The 24,264-nt window shown below is 36.8% G+C and overlaps 1 protein-coding gene across 2 annotated transcripts in view; it reads left to right on the top strand.

Moving 5' to 3' along the window:
* The window catches only part of SGCG (sarcoglycan gamma), a 157,595-nt gene that overhangs the window by 124,159 nt on the left and 9,172 nt on the right, over positions 1 to 24,264 (top strand). For both annotated transcript variants that reach the window (XM_058277057.2, XM_058277058.2), the window contains exon 6: positions 6,623 to 6,695. In XM_058277057.2, coding sequence (XP_058133040.1) covers positions 6,623 to 6,695 — 73 coding nt within the window. The remainder of the gene's footprint in view (positions 1 to 6,622; positions 6,696 to 24,264) is intronic.

The following is a 24,264-nucleotide window of genomic DNA, read 5'->3' as shown; positions in this document are numbered from 1 at the left end:
TCCAGAATAGGGCCAGGGTTGCCCAGTGGGAGCTCAAACTGGCTCCACACTGCATTGGAAACAGGGTGGGGAAGGGACCAAGGGTACTCAGGCTTCTCCTACCATTTTTAAAAATATGTCTTTATTAAAGAGGTTGTGAACTTATAAACCAATCATGCACATGTGTGGAATTCCCATTCAACACCTCTCCACCAATACACTACATTGTTGTGGAATATTTGTTACAGATTATTAGATAATATCATCAGACTATTACCACTAACTATGGTCTATAGCATACATTTGGTATATTCTTTCCATAATCCCTCTATTATTAACACAGTATATCTTTGGTATTGGTGCAAGAAAATTATAGTACTGCTGTTAACTATAGCCATAGTTTACTTTAATTGTATTTTTCCCATGCTTCTCCACATTCTTAGCACCTTGCTATAGTAATGTATATTTGTTCTAGTTCATAGAAGGACATTCTTGTATTTGTACTATTAACCACAATTCTCATTCACTATGTTATTCAGTTCCTAGATTATTCTCTAACTTTCTTGCAATTCATTTACATTCCTAGACTACCCATTTATAAACCATTTATAAACCAGCTGTGGTAGTTCTATTCGCTATAATGTGTTATCATCAACTCCATCCATTTCCATACTTTTACAGTCAAGTTAATCAAAACTTCCACATACATTAAGCATCAGTAACTCTTCTCAGCCCTCCTCTTGTCTCTAATAATCTATATTCTAGGTTTTAACTCCATGTGTTTATTCTTCATATTTAGTCCATATTAGTGAGACCATGAAATATTTGTCCTTTTGTGTCTGATTTATTTCAGTTAACACAATGTCTTCAAGATTCGTCCATATTATCATATGTGTCCCAATTTCATTTCTTCTTACTGCAGTATAGTATTCCATCATATGTATATACCACATTTTGTTTATCCATTCATTGGTTGATGAACATTTGTGTTGTTTCCATCCTTTGGCAATTGTGAATTATGCTGCTATGAACATTTGTGTTCAAATGTCTGTTCATGTCACAGTTTTCAGTTCTTCTGAATATATTCCTAGTAGAGGAATTGCTGGATCATATGGCAGTTCTATATTTAGCTTCCTGACGAACTGCCAAACTGTCTTCCACAGAGGCTGTACCATTTTACATCCCCACCAATAGTGAAGGGGTGTTCCTAAATCTCCACTCCTCTCCAAATCTTATTGTTTTCTGTTTATTTAATAATGGCCATTCTATGCAGTGGGAAGTCATATCTCATTGTCATTTCGATTTTCATTTCCCTAATGGCTAGTGATATTGAATTTTTTTTCATGTGGTTCTTGGCCATTTGTATTTTCTATTTGGAGAAATGTCTATTTAAAAATCTTTTGCCTATTTTTAAATTGGATTGCTTGCTCTTTTATCGTTGAGTTGTATGGTCTCTTTATAGAATTTCTCCTGCCTTTTTTAAAGCTGAATTTTCTTCATTCTGCACTCACCGAGTAGCTGCAACCCTTTAACTGTTTTACAGAGTTTTGAGGAGGATGACTCTGCCAGTTTTGCTAGATGTTCAGAGATTCTGGGTGGGGAGTATAGTACCCTGGAGTGTTTTATCCACCATCTTTGTCGATGAGAAGTCAGACTTTGATATTTAATGAGGAATTCAGTTCACATTCACTTTTAAAACTGCTCCTCTTGGGCTTGTCTCTTACATATTATTTTATGATTTGAGGTTTTTTTTAGACCTTGTTGCATGTGAATCTGAAAGAAGCCAGTACAAAAGGCAGATAGAAAAGGAACCAGATCATGAAGGACCTTGTAGGCCATTATAAAAGTGGGTTTATTTTAAGTGCAAGGGAAAGGCAGGGATGGTTTTAAAAAGGTATTTTTTTGATTCATTATATACTTTATGAAGATTAATATTACTATTTCATGGAAGAATAGATTGTGGGGAGGAAAGAATGGAAGTTAGGAGATCAGTCAAGAGGCTAAGATAGCATAGGCAATAGATGAAGGTTATATGGACTGCACTGATTGCAATAGACATAGATGGAAATGAGTGTGTCCAAATCAAAACTGACAGGCTTGGCAGTGGATCAAATGGACAGCATGCTTTGAGAGAGGTAATCAAAGATGATACTTATTTCTAGACGATGGCATCACTCACAGGGTAATGATGAAGACTAAGGAGGAGAAGAAGAAGACATTCTCAGAGAAGAGGAAATCAATGGTTAATGTTTCAAGCATATAACTTGAAGAAATCTTTGAAATAACCAAGTGGGTATGTCAAGTCAGCTATTGGATATCTGAGATTAAGGCTGAGGAGAGGTTTAAACTCAAGTTATAAAAATGCGCTTCATCAACCCATGAGCTCTGAGAAGTGCCAACACTGGAGGCCAGGTGAAGGAGGTGACCACCAAAGGAAATGAGAAAATCATATGGTGGGAGGAAAATAAGAAAAGACATTTTCTTGATTCCAAAAGTGACTATGTTCCTAGAATTTTTGTCCAAGAAAGATGATAGGAAATTCCATTAGCTTTATCATCACGAAGGTAATTGTTATATTCATGGAAGAACTAGAGCAAAAAGTAGGTGGAGGTGGTTGGAATGGGAGGCAGTTGAGACATTATATGGAGAAAACGTATTAGAAAAATTTGCCTGTGAGGGGGGCAAAGGAATTTTTTTTTTCATCACATGAAAAGCCCATTTCAGTCCATAAGTATTCAATAAATATGTGGGATTAGTGTTAATACACAGTTGTCAGTGTGGCTAACAAATATCTGAGTGTATTTTATCCATTGTTTGAATGCAAGTATTAATATTGAACTCTGCATCTTTCTCCAACTGAAATGCCTAGGATAGCAGGATGTTAGGAAGAATGTAGCAATTTGAAGCAATTTTGCATCCAATAGTTGGACTGTATCCCTGATCTCCATAATTACTGAATGCATCCCTCTTCATCTGCCCTCTCTCCGTTCCAATCCATCTTGTACCACAACCTTACTGAAGATCTTCACATAAGCATCAGGGATCCAGAATGGGAGAATGGGGTCAAACAAATGCTACTGATACTGTAAAGTGGAAATAATGGGACCATTTACTATGGTTAATTTTGGGGGCTTATATTCTAAAACAAAAATTTCATTTTATAAGACTAAGCTTTTTTTGCCTTCTTAATTATACTTTCATGTATAAATAATGTATAGTATACAGGGTCATGTAATTCAAGATTCAATAATGATTTTTAATAATGAAGTTTTTTCTCTGCGTAAAATTTAGACTGTACAATGACAGATAATGTGTACCATTTTCCACAAGGAATGGGTGTTAAGCTAATTCTATTTTTATATAATCTTGGTTGGTAGTATTTAAATATTAATGCAAACCTAAAGGAAATATAACTACTATCGACAACCATTGACTGAGAATTCTTTTATGAAACCATTCAGTAAATATCCATTTTATTACATGCAAATAGGTTCTGAGAAGTATTTATTTTGAATCTGGATACTAATAATATAATTAAAATCATATAATTTGGGTATTTAGAATTTCTATGATAGAGAAACTGCTGCTCTTATTTATAGATAATACATTTCAATATATAGATTTTACATCTGCCTCTAAGTACATTAACATAATCACATATAGCTATAATATAGCTAACTATGATCATATTAGATAAGTAATTGGCATACATTTAAAAACTAATTGTGGAGTTATATTTCCTTATAAAATAATGCCACGGCACTTTTAGGTTAATTTCAACTCTTAAGGGAAAAAAAGAATTGAAGCCGTGCTAAATATTGCCTATGCAACTGGAATACATTGCAATTTCTAGCTTGGTTTTATCCAGATTATATGTTTATTTAGAGTAAACTGTGTTGATACTTTTTTCTTCATCATCATATCAGTTTATTTATATAAAAATATATGAAATAGTTACCCAGAAATTTGACTTCTAGCCTTTTATTTCTATTAGCTATATACAGAAACCATTCATTTTTATTATTTGAAAAGCTTACCACAGGTCCTTCATATTAAAACATACTCATGTTTCAAACAATGCTGTATAAACTACAAACAATATATGTATATAAATATAGAACTACACCTAGCATCTCTCTACTCATCTTCTTAATGAATGGCTTGAAATGTACTTTTTCTTTACTTTTTCTTTGATGTTTTGCAAATAAGGAGAAAGGGGAAAAGAAAAAGTCAAAGGGGACAGAAATATCATGCAAACTACCATGCCAAATTATCTCCCCCTCCAAGCCAAAAAATCTTGTCTGTGTTTCAGGCAGACCAGACATTGCACTATAAAACTCAATTGGCACCATTTACCATGGGAACGCCAATGCTTGGTATAGTCTTCCTTTCCATAATGGCCACCATTAATCTTTAGGTTTGGCATGATATTTTAAGCAAATGTGACTTGTTACAGTATAAATGGGGATATCTTCTTCATCTGAATAAAATGTGCATGAATTATAATATAATTTCATGAAAAGTTAATAACCTTCACTTACATATATTCCTTGATATTTAGTTCATTGTAATTTTAAGTTAATTATGCCACTAAATTTAGTTTATAATTTAAAATTCTCATTTTATACTCATTTAAGCCTATTTTACTTATGTGCCACGAACTATTATTTCGTTAGCAAGAGCTTTAAAAATGGTGGGGTTTTCTGATATCTTCATATTTAAATACAATTGCTGAAGAAGTAGTAATATAATAACATGGCTAATATCATTAATAGTATTGTGGAGAAAATGTGAGAATATTGTTTCACAGAAGTTTTGTTTGTTTCCCCTAATTTAAGGGCCACTGGCAAGACCTTTTGCACAGGGTCATGATTTCTCATCCTCTTTTCTGGGAAACTTTCACCTGTGACAATTACTCAGGCAATTTTTTTTCTGTGCCTAATATCAAAACCAAAACAAAGTAGATTTTAAAAATTAAAAATTTTCATTGTTCTCAGTGTTTCCTAAAGAGGAAAGACTGCACAACGTGAGGCCACTTCTGGTACCCTTTTTGGAACCCGGAAGCAGAGAAACAAATTACTTGCAAAATACCATCCCTAAACCAGGGATGGGCCATGTCTGTAAATCATGTGAAAATGTGGGCAGCAGGAGCTGCTTAGGTCTTCTGTGTGCATGCCAAATATTCAAGAGCAGAAATATCTTCAATTTAATATTAAAGATACATTCCTATTTTTGTACTAGATCCTTTAATTTCCCAGTGAGCTAGGTTAGTTGTTCTTTCCTTATATACAACCCTCACTTTTACTGCCCTGGTACCATTGCTCTCATTGAAAATCCTCTTAAATGTTCTTAAATGTCTAATTCTTTTAAGGTTCAGATCAACTGCGTTTTCCTATACAGAGTCTTCCCTGTTTCCTTAAAGTATTTCTTTCCTGCTGACTCCCAAAATAATTATTTGTGCCTTGGTGGTGGTATAATACATTCTACCATATATTGTTTATTTATATGTAAGAAACCCTATAGTGTAGAGGTTAAAAGTCTGAACTCTGAATGCAAAACCCAGCCCTGCCACTTCTGAACTGTGTAACCCTGGGCAAGTTAATTAACCTTTCTCTTCCTCCATTTCCTCTTCAGTCATGTGGGAAAATAATATCACCTGTTTCCTGAGTCTCAAGTATGAAACAGGATAGGATATATCAAAGACCATGTCATGGCCACCTTTGGATCTCTACATCCTGATGGGCACTGGGTCTTATATATTAACTATTTTCTCAGACTGATGACACAACTTGGAACATATGGATTCCTGGAAATTATAAGATCAATTTAAAATATTTCAAAACTTGATTTCTTTGTAAATTTCCTGATAAACCTTAGTAAAAATATGGCAATAGATACAATTATTACACATAAAATGTAAAGAATCATCAAAATACTATTACCTAAAATATATGGACTTATTCCATTTTCAACAAGAATTTTTTTTCAATTTAAATTAAACCAGGTCAGGAAGCGGCTGCGGCTCCATCAGCTGGGCTCTGTCTACCACATGGGAGGCCCTGGGTTCGTGTCCCAAGGCCTCCTTGTGAAGGCGGGCCCGCCCGCGCGCTGCAGAGAGCCGCCGGCCCCGGGCGCTGTAGAGTGCCCACAAGCACTGTGGAGTGCCACCAGCCCGCAAGCGCCACAGAGAGCCGACTCAGCAAGGTGATGCAACAAAAAGGGAGACAAGCAAAAAAAGCAGAAGGAGCACGCGGTGAATGGACACAGAGAGCAGACAGCAAGCAAGCCATAAGGGAGGGTGGATAAATAAATTAACTACAGACACAGAAGAACGCACAGCGAATGGACATAGAGAACAGACAGCAAGCAAAAAGCCACAAGTGGGGGGGATAAAAAAAAAGTAGGCCAGTTTATTTGTAACCAACTCGAAAGTAATTTTTTGTGGCTAAGAATCAAGTGAAATCTTGGTATTCCAAGAAAAGAAGGGAAGCGTCTGTGTCCATGTTGTTTCTACAACTCAAACATCCGCACAAACAGCAAACAACAAAATCTCCTTGTCCTTTAAAATGTAGACTGATTGTTTACTTTGCTTAGTGTCATTTATTCTACTTCTTTTGCTGATTCAGCTTTTGTTTTTGTTTAGGGCCTGAAGGGGCTCATTTTGAACATTCAGTGGAGACACCTCTTGTCAGAGCAGACCCATTTCAAGACCTTCGGTAAGAATTTTGTTCAGATATAAACAAATCTTCTAGTAGAAGACATGGATTTGTGCTGTAATAATATTTTATAAGGTATTATCTTATTCCATTAGTAGTTTTATTTTCTTTACTTTCCTTTTGTAACTTGCCCCTGTTTATTAAAACCTAAAGGGGGTCCAAAAGTCCCTTGATTCTATATATTCATTACGTCTGAAATCCATACCTCATCCACACCCACTGCTTTAGCTCACATCTCTGTACTATTCCAGTAGCCCACCTCTGTCCCCAGTTTCTCCCCACTAATGTGCCCTTCACACTGGTGTCAGAGCAACTTTGCTAAATGCAAACTGCTTTAAAGCATCTCTGACTCCGCATTCCCCACAGGGAAATCCACAGTCCTCCAGGGGCACTCACGACCCCTCGTGTGGGTTGTGGGCTCGGCCTGGCTTTCCAGCCACCTCCTCCCCTCCACCTGCCCAGACTTGAGCACCTACCATGCTCATCACCCCAGACTTTTGTACAGGTTGCTCCACCTGAACTAGAATGCCCCTCCTTCTCCTGGAGACCTCAGCAATGTCCACTCATCACTTAGGTTTTATTTCAGATACCATAGGTTTACGATTTGTGTAATTTGCAAACCCTTCATTCTCCCCTGAAAAGTGTCAACGTAAATTTCCTGAAAATGTTTACAATTTGTAGGATCAAACGTGTACATTCCTATAATACTCTCCATCTGTGCCCATCTACAAACACAACATTGTTGAATGCTTTTGTACCTTTTTGTGTCCTATGTGGCATCTCAAAATGTGCAAAAGGCATTCTTGAAAAAATTAAATTTCTTAAAGTGTGTCCTATTAGACAAAGTATTACAAAACCAAGCGCATGATAAAGCCATATTTGCAAAACGCTGGAAAACTTTGGTGTAGTTCTTTACATAATGTGCTGAGTATACAAAATCACCCACTTGCAAATATGAATGTGTTATTTACACGCAGTCTGTGCATGCCTGTGTGTTTCACTTTATTGAATTTCACTTACTCCTGCAGCTATTTTTTCCAATAGCATTTTTGCATTTTATTTTAAAAAATTGAACAATTTTTTTTTTTAAAACTTAGGGTCTCAAAGTCTAAGATAACACTTAAAATCACATTTAGAATTTGAACTTGAAGTATATGCAGGAAAATTAATATATTCTAATCAATTATGCTAATAAGGGAAACAAAGTATTAGGAGTCAGAACTTTTAATATGAATGCCAGCTTTACACATATCAGTCTGGTGACCTTGGCAAATTAATCTTTTCAAGACTATTTTCTCTCCTGTATAAAATGCTAACAGTAATATTGAGCTCAGTGTGTTCTAGGAAAGATTTAATAAGATAGCATGTTATTTTGTAAAATGAAAAGTCAAATACAAATATTCATTTTTATTATCATTATTATACCAAGTAGATATTCATACTACAAGCAATAGAAGTTAGGAAATTCAGCATTTCTCCTATAGTTAATGTCTAATTAAGTATTAATCAAAAGCAAACAGAAGTTCAATTTATCTTACCTACTTAGAAAACATTTGTAGCATAAAAATAAATTGTGGCTATAATTAAATTATAACAATGTTCATTAATTTTGATAAAGGATCATAAGATTAATATTATAGAATTATTGTAGTTAGTGAAGAACATTTCCTTTACTGGGATAGAAAAATGATGCAATAACTTTTAAAATAATCTCATTAAAACCCTTTTGAAATAATAAAATCATACAAATTGTAAAGATGCCAAACTACTTTTTAAAGTGAACATTAATGTTTTAAAAATACATAGATCTAAAAATTAAATAATTCGTCTTATGTTGTCTCATTAGAACATAAATCTGCTAACTTATACAGCAGCCTCTTACTACAAAAGAAACAGCAAAAGATTATTCACTTGCTTGCTAAAAGGAAGACTATGTAACTCAAATGTTACTTCCAAGGGAACTTAGAAGTTAATGAAATTTCAAGGAATTATTTGAGGAGTATGGCAAGTATGGTAGGCCTGAACTAACAGTTTTTGGTGTCTTCAACTGCCAGAATTGTTCTTGGTGTTTTCATCATCAACTCAAAGTTAAAAGGTAGATATTTTTATTCCTATTTTATAAAGGAGATCTAGAGAGTAGTATGTTCTAAGTCACAAAGCTAAAGATGCATTCGACATATAATTCAAATTCAGCTCTGGCTCCAAGCCCCGTGTAAATCCTGTTCATAGTCTCTGCCACCAAGGCAGAGCCTGCCCTACTTAATTCTTTAATTTACTACCACACTCCACTGGTTGATTTTATTATATTCATAGTTTCTTCTCTAAGTTCTAACTATAAACTGTGTTTTACTTTTTTATTTCTGGGTCCAAGTAACTTTACAATTCCAAGCCTGAGTATGGTGAAAAAATATTCTAGAGTATTCTAATTGACCTATGAAAACATTTACTGTGGATTTTGTAGGGTTGATATCAAGATGGAATTCTAAATATATCCCTGGAATATACATGTTTAAATATTACAGTCTAAACTTTGACAGTATCTCAAATGTTTGTCCTAGAAGGATATCTAAGACTTAAAGATTTCTTTAAAAATGGATACATACCCTAAACTGGATTTACATTTCTTTTGGCAAAATTATTCCCAAGAAAAATCTCTGAACTCTTACATACTACCTTAATGGTGCCTTTTATTCATACATGATATAATTTTTTTTTAATTCAGCAAAAATATAATGATGTGTTTATGTGCCAGACTGTATGATAGATTCTGTGTACCCAGTGATAAGATGCATGGCCTCTGACCTTAATGAGTTTACAATCTATTGAGAAATAATTAGAATACTATAATAAGGTAATTGCTATGATAAAAGTAAAAATTCTAGTGGGGAATAGGAGAAACAACATAAAGGCATCCTTGGGTGATCAGGGATGGCATCCAGAGAAGGAAGCTTTAGTCCCAAGACTGGAAAAATAAGTAGAATTGAATATGGCAGAGTAAACCGTAAATCATCTGCAACACATAAGGATGTGATGTACAGTAATTAAGTTATTTGTAAACTGCTGGCAACAGGGCCTAGCACATAGTAACTAAAACACCTATGTCCATTGAATAAGTTAAATGTGCGGATATGGAAACCTTTGTTTCTGCTTCATAATACATATAACGACTGGAAAAATTATTTGATAAAAATTTATCATTGTGAAGCTCACCACGAGAAGGTAATTCTCAGGTCCAAGAAATAGAGGAAGCTTATGTTGAGAGCAGTGAGTTGGCACTAAAGCGAAGGAGCTCACAAAGGAATGGAATCGCAGAGACTTGGGGCTGGGACTTCAGTGCTCACTTAGGGACTGAGATTCCAGGCTGTGGTGGACTCAGTTGTTTGGACGTGGTCTTGGTCTTGGTCCTCATTCTCGTGATTATCTCTTCAAGATGTTCCTTCAGGGAAGCGGCTGTGGACCAAGCAATTGAACTTCCGTTTACCATATGGAGGACTCAGGGTTGATCCCCGGGAACCCCCGGAAAAAAAAGAAAAAAGGCGTCCCTAGCCCTGGGCAGAGAGGCGCAGGCCCCAGCAAGGGGACATACCAGAAAGACGACAATGCAACCGGACAGAAAAAAAAAGATGTTTCTTCAGTTAGGATGTCACCCATATGCATCAGGTTGGGCTTTAATCCAGATTACTGGAGCTCTTTATGAACAGAGTGATGGTCAGACAGAGAGGGAAGCCACGGGACAGCCAGAAGCTGGAAGTCAAGGGAACTGGGAGGAGAAATGAGAAGACACCACCATGTGCATGGTCACGTGATAGAAAAGCCAAGGAAACTCAAAGGTTGCCCACCAGCCAGAAGATACTTACCCCAAGAGGAAGCAAGCCTTCAAGCCTCAGAAACCATGAGCCAATAAATTCTTGTTGTTTAGTCAATCTATAGTATTTGTTTTAGCAGCCAGGGAGCTAAAACATAGGCTATGGCCTCATGTGCATGAAATGCCTGGGCCAAGACACCTCATAAATCCTGGCTTCCCATGAAACTCTCCCCTCAAAAAATCTGCCCAGAAGCCCAAGGATGCTGCAAGAAAGTTACTATCTTGGACAAGAAGATAATAAATAAAGAGCAAATCATAGGCTGGCCAAGGAGGAGACCTGAATCCACACTACCGCATGCTATTGGAACTCCAAGCTGGAAAATTAAGTTTAAAAACTGCACCAGGCTCTGTGAAACCCATGGACAATAGAAAATGAGAAGATATGTTGAAGAAATTATCCCATTATCCAAGGCATAAAGTCACCTATGGAAAACTACCTTACTAAAGATAAGATTACATTTTTAAGAGAGATAGTGAGAAATGAGAAATTATCACAGACAAATAAATGAACTACCATGAGGAAAAATCAGCAGCTGCTCAAGTAGCCATCTGAAACTCTAAGTAGTGGAACAAAGTGAAGAAATGTTTTAATCTGTATGAATAAAATGCTCAAAAAGGAAAATTTTTAAAAAGAATAGAAACATAGAGCAAAGGTAACACAGTATGGAAAGTGGAATATTTGGAAAATAGAAATTCTATAAATGAGATATCAAGTAATTAAAATAAAATCAGTGGTGCCCAGATCAGATCTTGGTTTCTAATATCATTCTTTTTTTTTTTTTTTTAAGATTTATTTATTTATTTCTCCCCTCCCTCCATTATCTGTTCTCTGCATGCATTCACTGTGCATTCTTCTCTGTCTGCTTGTATTCTCATTAGGCAGCTCCGGCAACCGATCCGGGGACCTTCCAGAGTGGGAGAGAGCTGATCATTCTCCTGTCCCAACACAGCTCCCTGGTCTGCTGTGTCTCTTATTGTCTCTCCTGTGTGTCTCTTTTTGTTGTGTCATCTTGCTGCACCAGCTCATCTCGTGGGCGAGCACTCCTGTGCAGGGCAGCACTCTGTGAGGGCCAGCTCAACACATGGGCCAGCTTGCCTTCACCAGGAGGCCCTGGGTATCTAACCCTGGACCTCCTATATAGTAGACAGGAGCCCAATTGCTTGAGCCACATCCACTTCCCTCTAATATCATTCTTAAATAAAAAGGAACCAGGGGTCCTTGTAGAAATGGCTGATTTGACAGGGAATATAAAAAATGAGCCTGGAGCATCTTGTAGGGCAAAAAAATAAGGAAGCCTCAGAAAAACACGTAATATGAGGGTTTAGCTGAGAGAATGAGAGGCCAAACTAAAAGAGCTCCAGTGGCCCAAGCTGGAACAATCTAAGCAACCAAATAAATGAGAAAGCAAATATTAATGAGTCCATATTGAATTAAATAAGTGATTGAATAAATAAATACATGGGGACAATAAACAAATCTCCTGTGGAGAAGAATTCAATAATGCGTGTAGGTACTCCCATCACAATGAGATGGAGCTTACCTCCCTACTTCTGGTGTGGGGAATGCTCTAAGTAACTTGCTTCCAAGGAGTCGACTATGGAAAGGAGGAAACAGTAATTTTACAGTGGAGAAACCTGACAAATACTCCCTTGGTCAAGAGATCAAGGTCAGTATCATCAGCGATAAGTAGTATCAACAGTAGTTACCCCCATGTCAGGGGGAAGACACTACCTCAGGGATCTTTCTTCCCCCAAACTGATAAGCTGAGTCCAATCATGAGAAAAGCATCACACAATTCCAAATTAAGGAGCATTCTACAAAACATCTGACCAGCACTCCTCAAAATTGCCGAGGTCATCAAGAACAAGGAAGGTCTGAGAAATTGTCACAAAACAGAGAAGCCTAAGGAGATAATGATGATTACATGTAATATGGGCTCCTGGAACAGAAAGGGACATCATGTAAAACTAGTGAAACCCAAATAAACTATGGAGTTAAGTTAATAGTGATGTACCAGTATTATTTTCCTAATTGTGGCAGATGTGCCATGGTTATTAATAAGTTAACTCTAGAGAAAACTGGGTATGTGGTATGCAGGAGCTTTCCATGTTATATTTGAAACTTTTCTGCAAACTTAACACTATTCTGGAATTAAAAGTTTATTAAAAATCAAAGCAGGGAAGTGGCTAGAGCAATTAATAGAGCATCCGCCTACCACATGGAAGGTCCACGATTCAAACCCCAGGCCTCCTTGACCCGTGTGGAGCTGGCCCATTGGCAGTGCTTATGCGCGCAAGGAATGCCCTGCCACACAGAGGTGTCCCCGCGTAGGGGAGTCCCATGCACAAGGAGTGTGCCCTGTAAGGAGAGCCGCCCAGCGCAATAGAAAGTGCAGCCTGCCCAAGAATGGCGCTGCACACACAGAGAGCTGACACAACAAGATGACGCAACAAAAAGAAACACAGATTCCGTGTGCTGCTGATAAGGATAGAAGCGGTCACAGAAGAACACACAGCAAATGGACACACAGAGAAGAGACAACTGGGGGGTGGGGGGAAGGGGAGAGAAATAAATGAAAAATAAACCTTTTTAAAAATTAGTCAAAAAAGAAGTATTTTAAAGAAATAAGGTTAAACAAAATTTTTTAAAGAATCAAAGTAAATAAATCCAGTGGATAAGTTATAATAAACTACATACTTTCAAAGAATTGGTAGAGTAGATGACTGATCTGAGAGAATCACTCAAATTCATGAAAAAGAAAGATAAAGAGATGAAAAATACCAAAGAGAAGTTAAGCGCATTAAGAGCTCATTCATTTCCCTACACATGATTCTTCTACCCTTTGTTATTTGAGCCTATAATTAGCACTATCCACATTAAATATAGATCTCAGAGACTTAAATCTTCAGTCTGTGCATATGACAGTTGAGCCCTGAATCTCAGCAGAGTTGCAGCCAACACCTTCTCACCCAGGACAATGAACAAAATGATAATGATGGACAACCCCCATCCCAAAAAACAGAGAGCCTCTACAATCGCAAGCAAGAAGTGTCCAGCCACCTCCTAAGATCTAAGTCCCCTCTCAGTCTGAAGCAGAGTGGGCATTACCATCCCAAAGTACTCAAGGTTGAAGAATGAACAAACTTACGGGGTGAATGCAACCATCGACAAAGTAAACTTACTAGTATTGTACTAATGGAAGAACATGTAACACTGATATAAAGGTAATGGTTACTAGAGGTTGAGAGGAGGGGGAGGGAAAACAGGTGGAACATGGCATTTTTTTTTAATTACTTTTTTATTTTTAAAGAAGCTTTAGATTACATAAGTATTACATAAAAAATATAGGGCATTCCCATATGTCCCACTCCCTCCCCTCACGCACTTTCCCACATTAACAACATCCTTCATTATTGTGGTACATTTGTTACAATTGAACCCATATTGAAGCATTGCCACTAACAGTGGACTATAGTTTACATTATATATAGTTGAACATAGGGCATTTGGAAATAAGTGTAAAGCCACAAAGTAAACTATAGACCTTGGTTAGCAGCAATGCTTCCCTATTTATTCATCAATTGTAACAAATGTACCACTATTTTAAGATGTTGTTAATAAGGAAAGAGGTGGGAGGGTAAGCAGGTGGGGTATATGGGAATCCTTTATACTTTTGATGTAACTTTTCTGTAATCTAAAACTTCTTTAAAAATAAAGTTTATTCTAGGAAAAAAAGCAATTATGATAATATGAGACTTTAGTAATATAAACATAAGTACTGAATCATATAAAGGGAAAAATGTCAGAATTACAGTGAAAAATGGGTAAATCCACAGTCATAGTTGGAGAATTTGATTCTGAGTACCTAACAGTTCAAGCAACACAAAAATTAGGAAAGTATTACACAATTAATGAGCCAGAACCGATCAGCACATACACGAAGCCCTACGGACTATGGAAAGAAAGCATGCGTTAATTTTTGACACACAAAAAGCATTCACAAAAAATTAGCCAGACACTAAGCTGAAAAAATAAAACCCTATAACTTCCAAATTCTATAGTTAATTCCAAATATCAGTCATACAGATCATAGTTTGTGACCAAAGTTATAAATTCCATAAACTAAAGAACATGTTCCCTGACCATAGTCAATTAAATTGGAAATGATAATCTAAAAAATGGTTTGGAAACTAAAACTTATTAAATACTCTGAGTTAAGCAGAAATGACAAGGTGAATTTTGAAACATTTCTGACAAATGGCAATATGTAAGTTAAAACATGTAATGCCAATGAAATACTATTCAGTGGCAATGTATACATGTACCTTATTTGAATTAATTTAATGAAAAAAAAGAAAGACTATCAGTAACCTGTTCATTGGAAGAAATTTTTTACATGGAAAAAAATCAAAGAAAGAAAGAATGAAAGACTAAAGATAAGAATATGAATCAATGATTTGAAAACAAAATATTAAATTTTTTTAAAAATCTGTGTTACTGAAGAAAAAATGAAAAACAAAGCTGTTAAAACTTTTAGAAGAAAATATAAGCAAATGTCTCTAGGGTCTGATTATACTTAGATAAGACACAACATATATTTAAAGGGAAAAGATGTTAAATTTGGCTACATCAAAATGAATACTTTTGTGCAATGAAATGTATTATAAACAAAATTAATAAAATATCAGGAAAAGGTTTAATACTCAGAATACTAAATTCTCCAATTCCATTAAAATTTTTTTCTTAAGCTTTATTTTGAAATAATTTCAAACTTATAAGAGAGTTGCAAAAATAATACAAAACCCATACAGAGAGCTCCAACATACCTGCCCCCAAATAGCCAGATCCACCAATTTTAACATTTTGCTACATATGCTGTATCATTCTATCTGTACATCTTTTTATCTTTCTTTTCACCCATCTGTCTATTTTTTAATCTAGTAACATCTACCTACATACTTACATACCTACCTATGAATCCTTTTTTTAAAATGCAAGTAATTGAAGCAGAGGAGATGAGGAGTCCTTTTGCCAAAGGATGGAGCCTCAATATCAACCCTAACAACAAAGTAAAAATAAGAAAGCCGTTTAACCACACTAGTCATCAGAGAAACTAAGATTAAAAGTAACACGGTATAAAATCCTTACACTTACACTGCTGATGGGATTTTAAAATAGTGCAGCCACTTTGAGACTCACCATGGGATGTTTGGTAAAGTTGAATATACCTGGCAGCAAGCATTCTAAATTCTTGGTAAAATCGATTACTTGGAGCAGAGGTCTTCGTATTCACCCTAAAAGACTTTTGGAAAACCATATACCCATTCCATATTTCTAAGTTAACATCTGCATGTTTTATCTAGGTAGTTCCAAAAGATGTCATTTGGTCGTTTATAAACGTTTAAATGAGAGTTCATTTAAAAATAAAACTCTTTCTTCACTCATAACAGCATCTAAAACCCACGTAGATTAGATGCTCACCATCAAAGAACTGAAAAACATACAAACAAGCTCTTCTGAAAGTCAAAAAATTTTTTTTCCTTGAACTATATCCATTTCACTTTCCCACAAATTCTTTCCTGATGTACTGTATTTAATAATTGACAGTATTTCATTGATCATCCTGTTTTATTTCTCCACAACAAAAATAAACATATTTTTATTGTGACCTGCAAACAATACAGTCAGGATGGCTAAAGGTGACGCCAAGAAAACAAGGCAAGGTGTCTGCTTATGTCTTTGTACAGACGTGCAGAGGAACATAAGAATAAAAATCCCGAGGTCCCTGTCAACTTTACAGAGTTTTCCAATAAGTACTCAGAGAGGTGGAAGGCAATGTCTGGGAGGGAGAAATAGAAATTTGATGAGATGGCAAAGGCGGACGTAGTATGTTATGATCTGGAAATCACAGCTTGCAAATTGATGACCTCTGTAATCAAGGGTCCTTGTTTCGAATTAGTTAAGTTAGATTTTAAATTTTGTTCCGGGAGGCGGTCAGGTACGGCAAAGGGAAACCGAGGCTCTAATGCTTGAGATAAAGTGTTGTCACTCATGGGTGCCAGAGAACAGGGGTCCACGGGAGGTGCCTGCAGGGGCTTGTGCCTAATGGGGTCCAGGGGTGGAGGGTGGTAGGTTTCCCGCAGGAGTCAGGGACTGCTCAGTTTAAAGCAAATGCGGTGAAAAGGCAAAGGGACTGGGGGTCCCAGGGCGAGGTGGTGGCGGGACCAGCTCTGGGCTCTGGGTGAGGCAGTGGGTGGGGCTGCAGATGGGCCTGGGCTCTGGGGCAGTTCCTGCCCAGGGCTGGAAAGCTGCTCCTCAGCAAGGCCAAAGGGCGCCGTGGAGGCGCGCGGCAGCCGAGGGAGAGCGCTGCCAGGCAGCACGCAAAAGACTTGGTGCTTTTAACAGTTGTTCACTTGGTCATCGCCGTCACCAATATTTTAAATTGCCCCTTGCCTGCTCTTCGGAGGTTATATTAGTTTCCTAGGGATAACAAATTACCACAAACTGGGTGGCTTAAGACAACATCAGGGGAAGTGGACTTGGCCCAGTGGTTAGGTCGTCCGTCTACCACATGGGTTTGAACCCCGGGCCTCCTGGACCCGTGTGGAGCTGGCCCATGCACAGTGCTGATGTGTGCAAGGAGTGCCGTGCCACGCAGGGGTGTCCCCCCCCCCACTGCCGCGTAGGGGAGCCCCACGTACAAGGAGCGCGCCCTGTAAGGAGAGCCGCCCAGCGCGAAAGAAAGTGCAGCCTGCCCAGGAATGGCGCCGCACACACGGAGAGCTGCCACAACAAGATGATGCAACCAAAAGAAACACAGATTCCAGGTGCCGCTGATAGGATAGAAGCGGTCACAGAAGAACACACAGCGAATAGACACAGAGAACAGATAACTGGGGGGGGGGGGGGGGGCGGGGGAGGGAGAAATAAATATAAATAAATAAATCTTATTAAAAAAAAAAGACAACATCAATGTATCGCATCGCAGCTTTAGAAGCTAGAAGTCCAGAATCAAGTGTCGGCAGGGCCACACTCTGTCTGAAGACTTTAGGGGAGAATTCTCCCTTGCCTCTCCTAGTTTTCAGCGGCCCCAGCCGTTCCTTGGTTGTGATAGTAAAACTCCAACACCTTCCTACCTCTATCTTTACATGGCCATCTTCTCGGCGTCTTCCTTCTCTGCTCACATAGGGACAGAAGAGGAGGGAACTACACTGAGTGAAAAAGCCATGTGTACGGCAAGAACGCACAGTGTTCACAAAATATCCTTGTGCATGTGTATTTTCATGTTGTTGGAGATGTATCTTCACAGTAAATTCCTAGGAGAGGGCTTGCTTGGAAGGTAAATGCATATGCAGTTTATTTAATGCCAAATTCCCCTCCCCACTAATTCCCTTCTGTTGGCGGGGTGGGTGCCAATTCACACACCAGCATTGTAAGATAAAGCTTTTCTCCCATAGTCTCACCACCACAGTGTATTTTTAATGTATTTTAATTTTTGCCAATCTAAGTTATAAATTGCATCTCAGTATAATTTTAATGTGTATTTCTTTTAATATAATAGAAATGGAGCCTCTTCTCAGATGTTTAAGCACCATGTTTACATCTTTTTGTGAATTCTATCTTTCTCTCTTTTTCTTTTTTCTTTTTGGTCTTTTTCCTTTCAATTTTTAAGAGTTCTTTATATACCAGCAATATTAGCCCCTTATCTCTGGTAAATGTTTTAAACAATTTCTCCCAGTGTGTCTGTTGAATTTTAACTTTGTTTATGGTGCTTTTTGCCATGCAAACTTAAAAAAATATATTCACATACTTGAATTTAACGATCATTTCTTTTATTGCATCTGGATTTTAAGTTATATTTTAAAAGACTTTCTCTATAGCCCCACTGAGAAGAAGTCATTCATATGCAGGTTTTTGTTTTTTACATTTAGATCCTTGATCCAATTAGAGTTTATTTTTCTATAGGGTATGAGGCAGAAGGTGTGAGGTATGGATTTAATATTATCTTTTCCAACTGGCCAACCAGACACCCTAGTAACCAGATTGTTTATTGTAAACTCTACCTCTGACCCTATGATTTAAAAAGACCTTTGTTATATATTACATTTCCCTACGTACTTGGGTCAGTTTCTGTACTTTCCGCTCTAGTCCATGAATCTCTTGATCTGTTCATGTGCAAGTACCAACACAATGAATTAAAGAGGCGTTAGAAAATATTTTCATGTCATGTAGGGCTAATCACACACATCCTCTCTTCTCATAACTTGCCTGTTTCAACATTTCTGACTCTTCTTGTTTGCTTATTTTCCAATATGAACTTGTTCAGCTCAAGGAAAGCTTTTTTTTTTTTAATTAGGATTGTGCTAAATTTATAAATTAGGGTAAAAAACAATCCCTTTACAGAGTTAAGTTATCTAACCCAAGAACAGGGATGACTTTTCCTTTGCTCAAAGCTGCCTTATATCTTTCAGTTACATTTAAAAGTTTTCTTCATATATGTTTGTCATCTTTCTCATTAGGTGTATTCCTAAGCATCTTAGTTCATCCTTTGTTGTTTTGTAAATGGAGTTTTATTGCACCACTATATTCTCTAACTAGTTACTTTTATGTATATGTAGGTTATTGATTTATATACATTAATTTTATATCTCACTACCTTATTGAATTTTTTTGAGTCAAGTTGATCAATGATTTGCTAGGATTTTCTAGGTATGTTATTATTTTGTCTGCAAATAGATAAAGTTTTTGTCTTACTTTCCAGTTCTTATGTCTCTAATTGATTTTTCTTGCCTGATTGCATTTTCCAGTTATCTTCAGTGCAGTATTGGAAAGAAAGGAAATAGTAAGCATCCTTGCTTTTTCCAAAACTGAGTATAAATACCTCTAACGTTTCTCATTAAATTAGTTGATGTGAATCTGTATTTTGTAATGTGAAGAAAGTAAATATCAGTTTCTTTTTTGCATTCAAATTGTGTGCTGAATCTTGCCAAAGGCCATGCACCTATGGAGATAATCACATTTATGTCCCTTAGACCTATTAAAATGAGTTATATTAATGGAATTTTTAATATTGAACCAATCTTGCATTCCTGAAGTAAGTCATACTTTGACATGGTATATTATTTTCTTAATGTGGTATTGGATTCTTTCCATTGTTTTATCTGGAATATTTGTATCTATATATCATAATTTATGTGTGTGTGTTCTATCTTTATAAGGAACTTTTGTGTCCTATCTTTATAAGGATTAGGTAATGTTACTTTTGCTTAAAAATTAATAAGTTTTGCCTATTGAATGTTCTGAAATAGTTTGTGGAGTATTGGGGTTCTCTTGTCTCTTAAGCTTTGGTGGAATTCTCCAGTGAACCATTTGGGCCTGGTAAATTCTTTTGAATAGTTTATTGATAGTTTTTTGTTTGTTTGTTTTTAAAGGAAATTGTTCTGATTAAGCATTCTACCTTTAATGACAGTAAATTCTGGTAAATTGTCATTCACTGAAAATTTTACCCATTTAATCTAGATTTGCAAATGTATTTATTTTGTGCTCTTCAAAGTATTCTCCTCTGAATTTTATTTTTTCCATTTCTATGGTTTTTAAAGCAACTCATTTCCTTATTCATACTAAATCAGTTTTCTAATAAATGTAAATTTCTAAAAGTTTATTTTCACAGAATACCACAAGGACAAATTACCTTTCATACTGGTCAAGTACTTCCCAGATAAAAATCAGTCTAATAATGCATAATTAGGCATTTAATTAACCCAAAACTGTTTATATAACCACATCCCTAGTTCCAAATACTTATTTCTCATTAATCACGTTATTATCAAAAGTCTGCTTCATTTAAACAATGAAAACAATTTATGCCATCTGACAATTGATAGCTTATGGTGTGCTTTATTTTCCCTAGTTCTAGCCATTGTGGGAAAAAGTCACAAAATGTCAAAAAGAAAAAAACAGCAAATTTATTTAATTCGGCAGTTGAAAATAATTTTATTAACTTGACGAACTGAAAATTTCATCCAATGACAGTATAGTAAATTAAATTCTTACAGTTTTATTTTCAGAAAGTACCACTTGACCATGTGAAGAAAAAAGGTGGTCATACGTGAAGAAGAATTCATTCATGACCTATCTGGTTCCTGAACAATAAAATACTATTAAATCAAGAAGGTGAAATATATCATGTAAAAAATGAAATTTCCAAATATAAATGTATGCTTTCTTCCAGAAAGGGCTTAGCAAATATATAGGTTCTATGTTTCTTATAGTTAGAAGAATTAAGATTATTTTTTTTTCTTAACAAGTAGAAATGTTTTCAAGATTGACAGATACAGTACAAAGTACTAAACAAGGACACTGAAATGGAAGTCTCAGAGAAGCCCTCATTTTTCTAATGCACTGACTCCTGTGGTATATCAGGCGTGTCATAAATGTTTTAAGTATGGCTATCTTACCAAGTGCATTAATTTTCCTGTGTAGCATAATCTTTCACAGATTTTTACTTGTGCAATACTATTCCTCTTCCTGCTGGACTTTAGTGATTATTAGTCTTATTGATTTTAGAAGATGATTTCATATTTTCAATAATTTCAACAAATCAGATATATTTTCAAGGCATAAAGAAACTTTTCAGAAATAATGAGCATACAAGAGTAATTTGAATTATTCTGGAATTGGTGTCAGGATTGAAGGTGGGCAGTATTTAATACTATGCCATGTTATGCATCATTTAAGAGCGAGATTCTATGGAGGTGTATGGTTTTTCTTATAAGTTGTAATGATAAGTGACCCAATTCTGATGTAAATATTTGAAGTCAGTCATGATACATGTAAGAAGAAACAAAGGGCAATCATATTAATATCTATAAATATCCATCTTTATCTGCATTTAGAAGCATATTTTCCCAGTTCAAATGAAATACCCTAAGCCTCATAATCATAATAAGACCTAATGAATATCATTAATGAATATGTAACTATTATTAGAAAGGCAGACATTTGTAGTGTGCATATGACTGCTTCTATCAAATGCTTTGCATAGTTCATTCATAGACCAAAGTAGAAACTTTCATGTACAAAAGATATTAGGTATAGCAATGAGAAAATAAAAATAAAAAGCCATTTCCAGATCTCCATAAATACGATCATCAAACTTGCAAGCAGCTCAGGTCTTAATAGGCAGCGGTTTGCCAAACTGAGGGTGCTTCTCTTGTTAATTGTGCACTTAGAGAAGTCGATTTTTATCTGAGAAGTATTTGGCTAGTATGAAAGTTAATTTATCCTTGTAACATTCAGTAAAAATAAAATTTCAGGAAGAGAGTGTGTTAAAAAATCTTGGGCATTACAAAGATAATGAGTTGTTGCAAAAACACTTGTTTTTCATATTTAGTCTTTAACTGGAATTTATTTTTCGTGTGGGGTATGTAGTAGGCAACTAATTTTTTTTTTTTTCTCTATGGATAGCCAGTTATCTCAAAAGTAAATCTAGAGTGTAAACTACAATGTAAACTATAACCCATGCTTAGTTGCAATGCTCCAAAATGTATTCATCAATTGCAATGAACGTACCACACTGACAAAAGAAGTTGTTAATATGGGGAGAGGTGGGAGGTGGGGGAAGTAAGGCATATGGGAATCCCTTATATTTTTTTATGTAACATTTTATGTAAACTAAGTATCTTAAAAAAATAAAAAATATTTTTTTTAAATGTCAATCTATTCCTCTCTTATTGGTAATGCTGCTTTGTCATTTATGAAAGTTTTTTAATGGGATATCTATTCTAGTCCATTGTTTTATCATTTTATTCCTAAACCATTATCTCCCTAATCAGTTTGTAATACATCTTGGTGCCTACTAGGCTAACCTTTTTTTTTCTCAATAGTATGCGATTTTCTTTTTTTTTTTTTTTCTTGTATTTTTTTGAAGATACGTAGATCACAAAAAATGTTACATTAAAAAATATGAGGGAAGCGGACTTGGCCCAAAGGATAGGGCATCCGTCAACCACATGGGAGGTCCTCAGTTCAAACCCTGGGTCTCCTTGACCCATGTGGAGCTGGCCCATGCACAGTGCTGATGTGCACAAGGAGTGCCCTGCCATGCAGAGCTGTCCCCCACGTAAGGGAGCCCCATGCGCAAGGAGTGCGCCCCATAAGGAGAGCTGCCCAGCACAAAAGAAAATGCAGCCTGCCCAGGAATGGCACTGCACACACGGAGAACTGACACAGCAAGATGCTGCTGCAAAAAGAAACACAAATTCCGAGTGCTGCTGATAAGAATAGAAGTAGTCACAGAGGAACACACAGCAAATGGACACAGAGAGCAGACAACTGGGGGGAGGAGGGGGGAAGGGGAGAGAAATAAATAAAAAACATAAATCTTTTAAACAAAAATGAGGTTCCCATATACCCCACACACCTCTCCCCCACACTCCTCCCACATTGAAAACCTCTTTCATCAGTGTGGCACATTCATTGCATTTGGTGAATACATTTTGGAGCACTGCTACACTGCATGGATAATAGTTTCCATTGTAGTTTACACTCTCCCCCCAGTACATTCAGTGGGTTATGACAGGATACATAATGTCCAGTATCTGTTCCTGCAATATCATTTAGGACAACTCCAAGTCCCAAAAATGCCCCTACATCACATCCCTGCCTGCCCTCAGCAACTACCATGGCCACTTTCTCCACATCATTGCTACAATTTCTTCCCTTACTAATCACAATAGTTCCCCAGCAGAACACCAGTAAGTCCACTTTTTTTTTTTAATTTTTTAATTCATTTTTTAAAATATTACACTAAAAAAATATGAGGTCCCCATTCACCCCCCACACCCCACACCCCACCACTCCCCCCACAGCAACACTCTCTTCCATCATCATGACACATCCATTGCATTTGGTGAATACATCTCTGGGCATTGCTGCACCTCATGGTCAATGGTCCACATCATAGCCCACACTCTCCCACGTTCCATCCAGTGGGCCATGGGAGGATCTACAGTGTCTGGTAATTGTCCCTGCAGCACCACCCAGGACAACTCCAAGTCCCAAAAATGCCTCCACATCTTATCTCTTCCTCCCATTACCCGCACCCAGCAGCCACCATGGCCACTTTTTCCACACCAATGCCACATTTTCTTTGATTACTAACCACAATAGTTCATGAATAGAATATCAGTAAGTCCACTCTAATCCTTACTGTATTCCTCCATCCTGTGGACCTTGGATTGGTTGTGTCCATTCCACATTTATGTCAAGAGGGGGCTTAGATTCCACATGAATGCTGGATGCAATCCTCCTGCTTTCAGTTGTAGGCACTCTTGGCTCCATGGTGTGGTGGTTGACATTCTTCAACTTCATGTTAGCTGAGTGGGGTAAGTCCAATAAATCAGAGTGTAGGAGCTGAAGTCTGTTGAGGCTCAGGGCCTGGCTATCATATTGTCAGTCCAGAGATTCAGATCCCCTAGATATATCTTTTTTTTTTATTTTTTTAATATTACATTAAAAAAATGTGAGGTCCCATTCAACCCCACCATCCCCACCCCCCACCCCCCCACAGCAACACTCTCTCCCATCATCATGACACATCCATTGCACCTGGTAAGTACATCTCTGAGCATCACTGCACCCCATAGTCAATGGTCCACATCATAGCCCACACTCTCCCACGTTCCATCCAGTGGGACCTGGGG

The sequence above is a fragment of the Dasypus novemcinctus genome, chromosome 15 (assembly GCF_030445035.2).
Source record: "Dasypus novemcinctus isolate mDasNov1 chromosome 15, mDasNov1.1.hap2, whole genome shotgun sequence".
Classification (NCBI taxonomy): Eukaryota; Metazoa; Chordata; class Mammalia; order Cingulata; family Dasypodidae; genus Dasypus; species Dasypus novemcinctus.
Note: the sequence above shows the minus strand (reverse complement) of the source record. Positions and strands in the feature narration are given on the sequence as shown.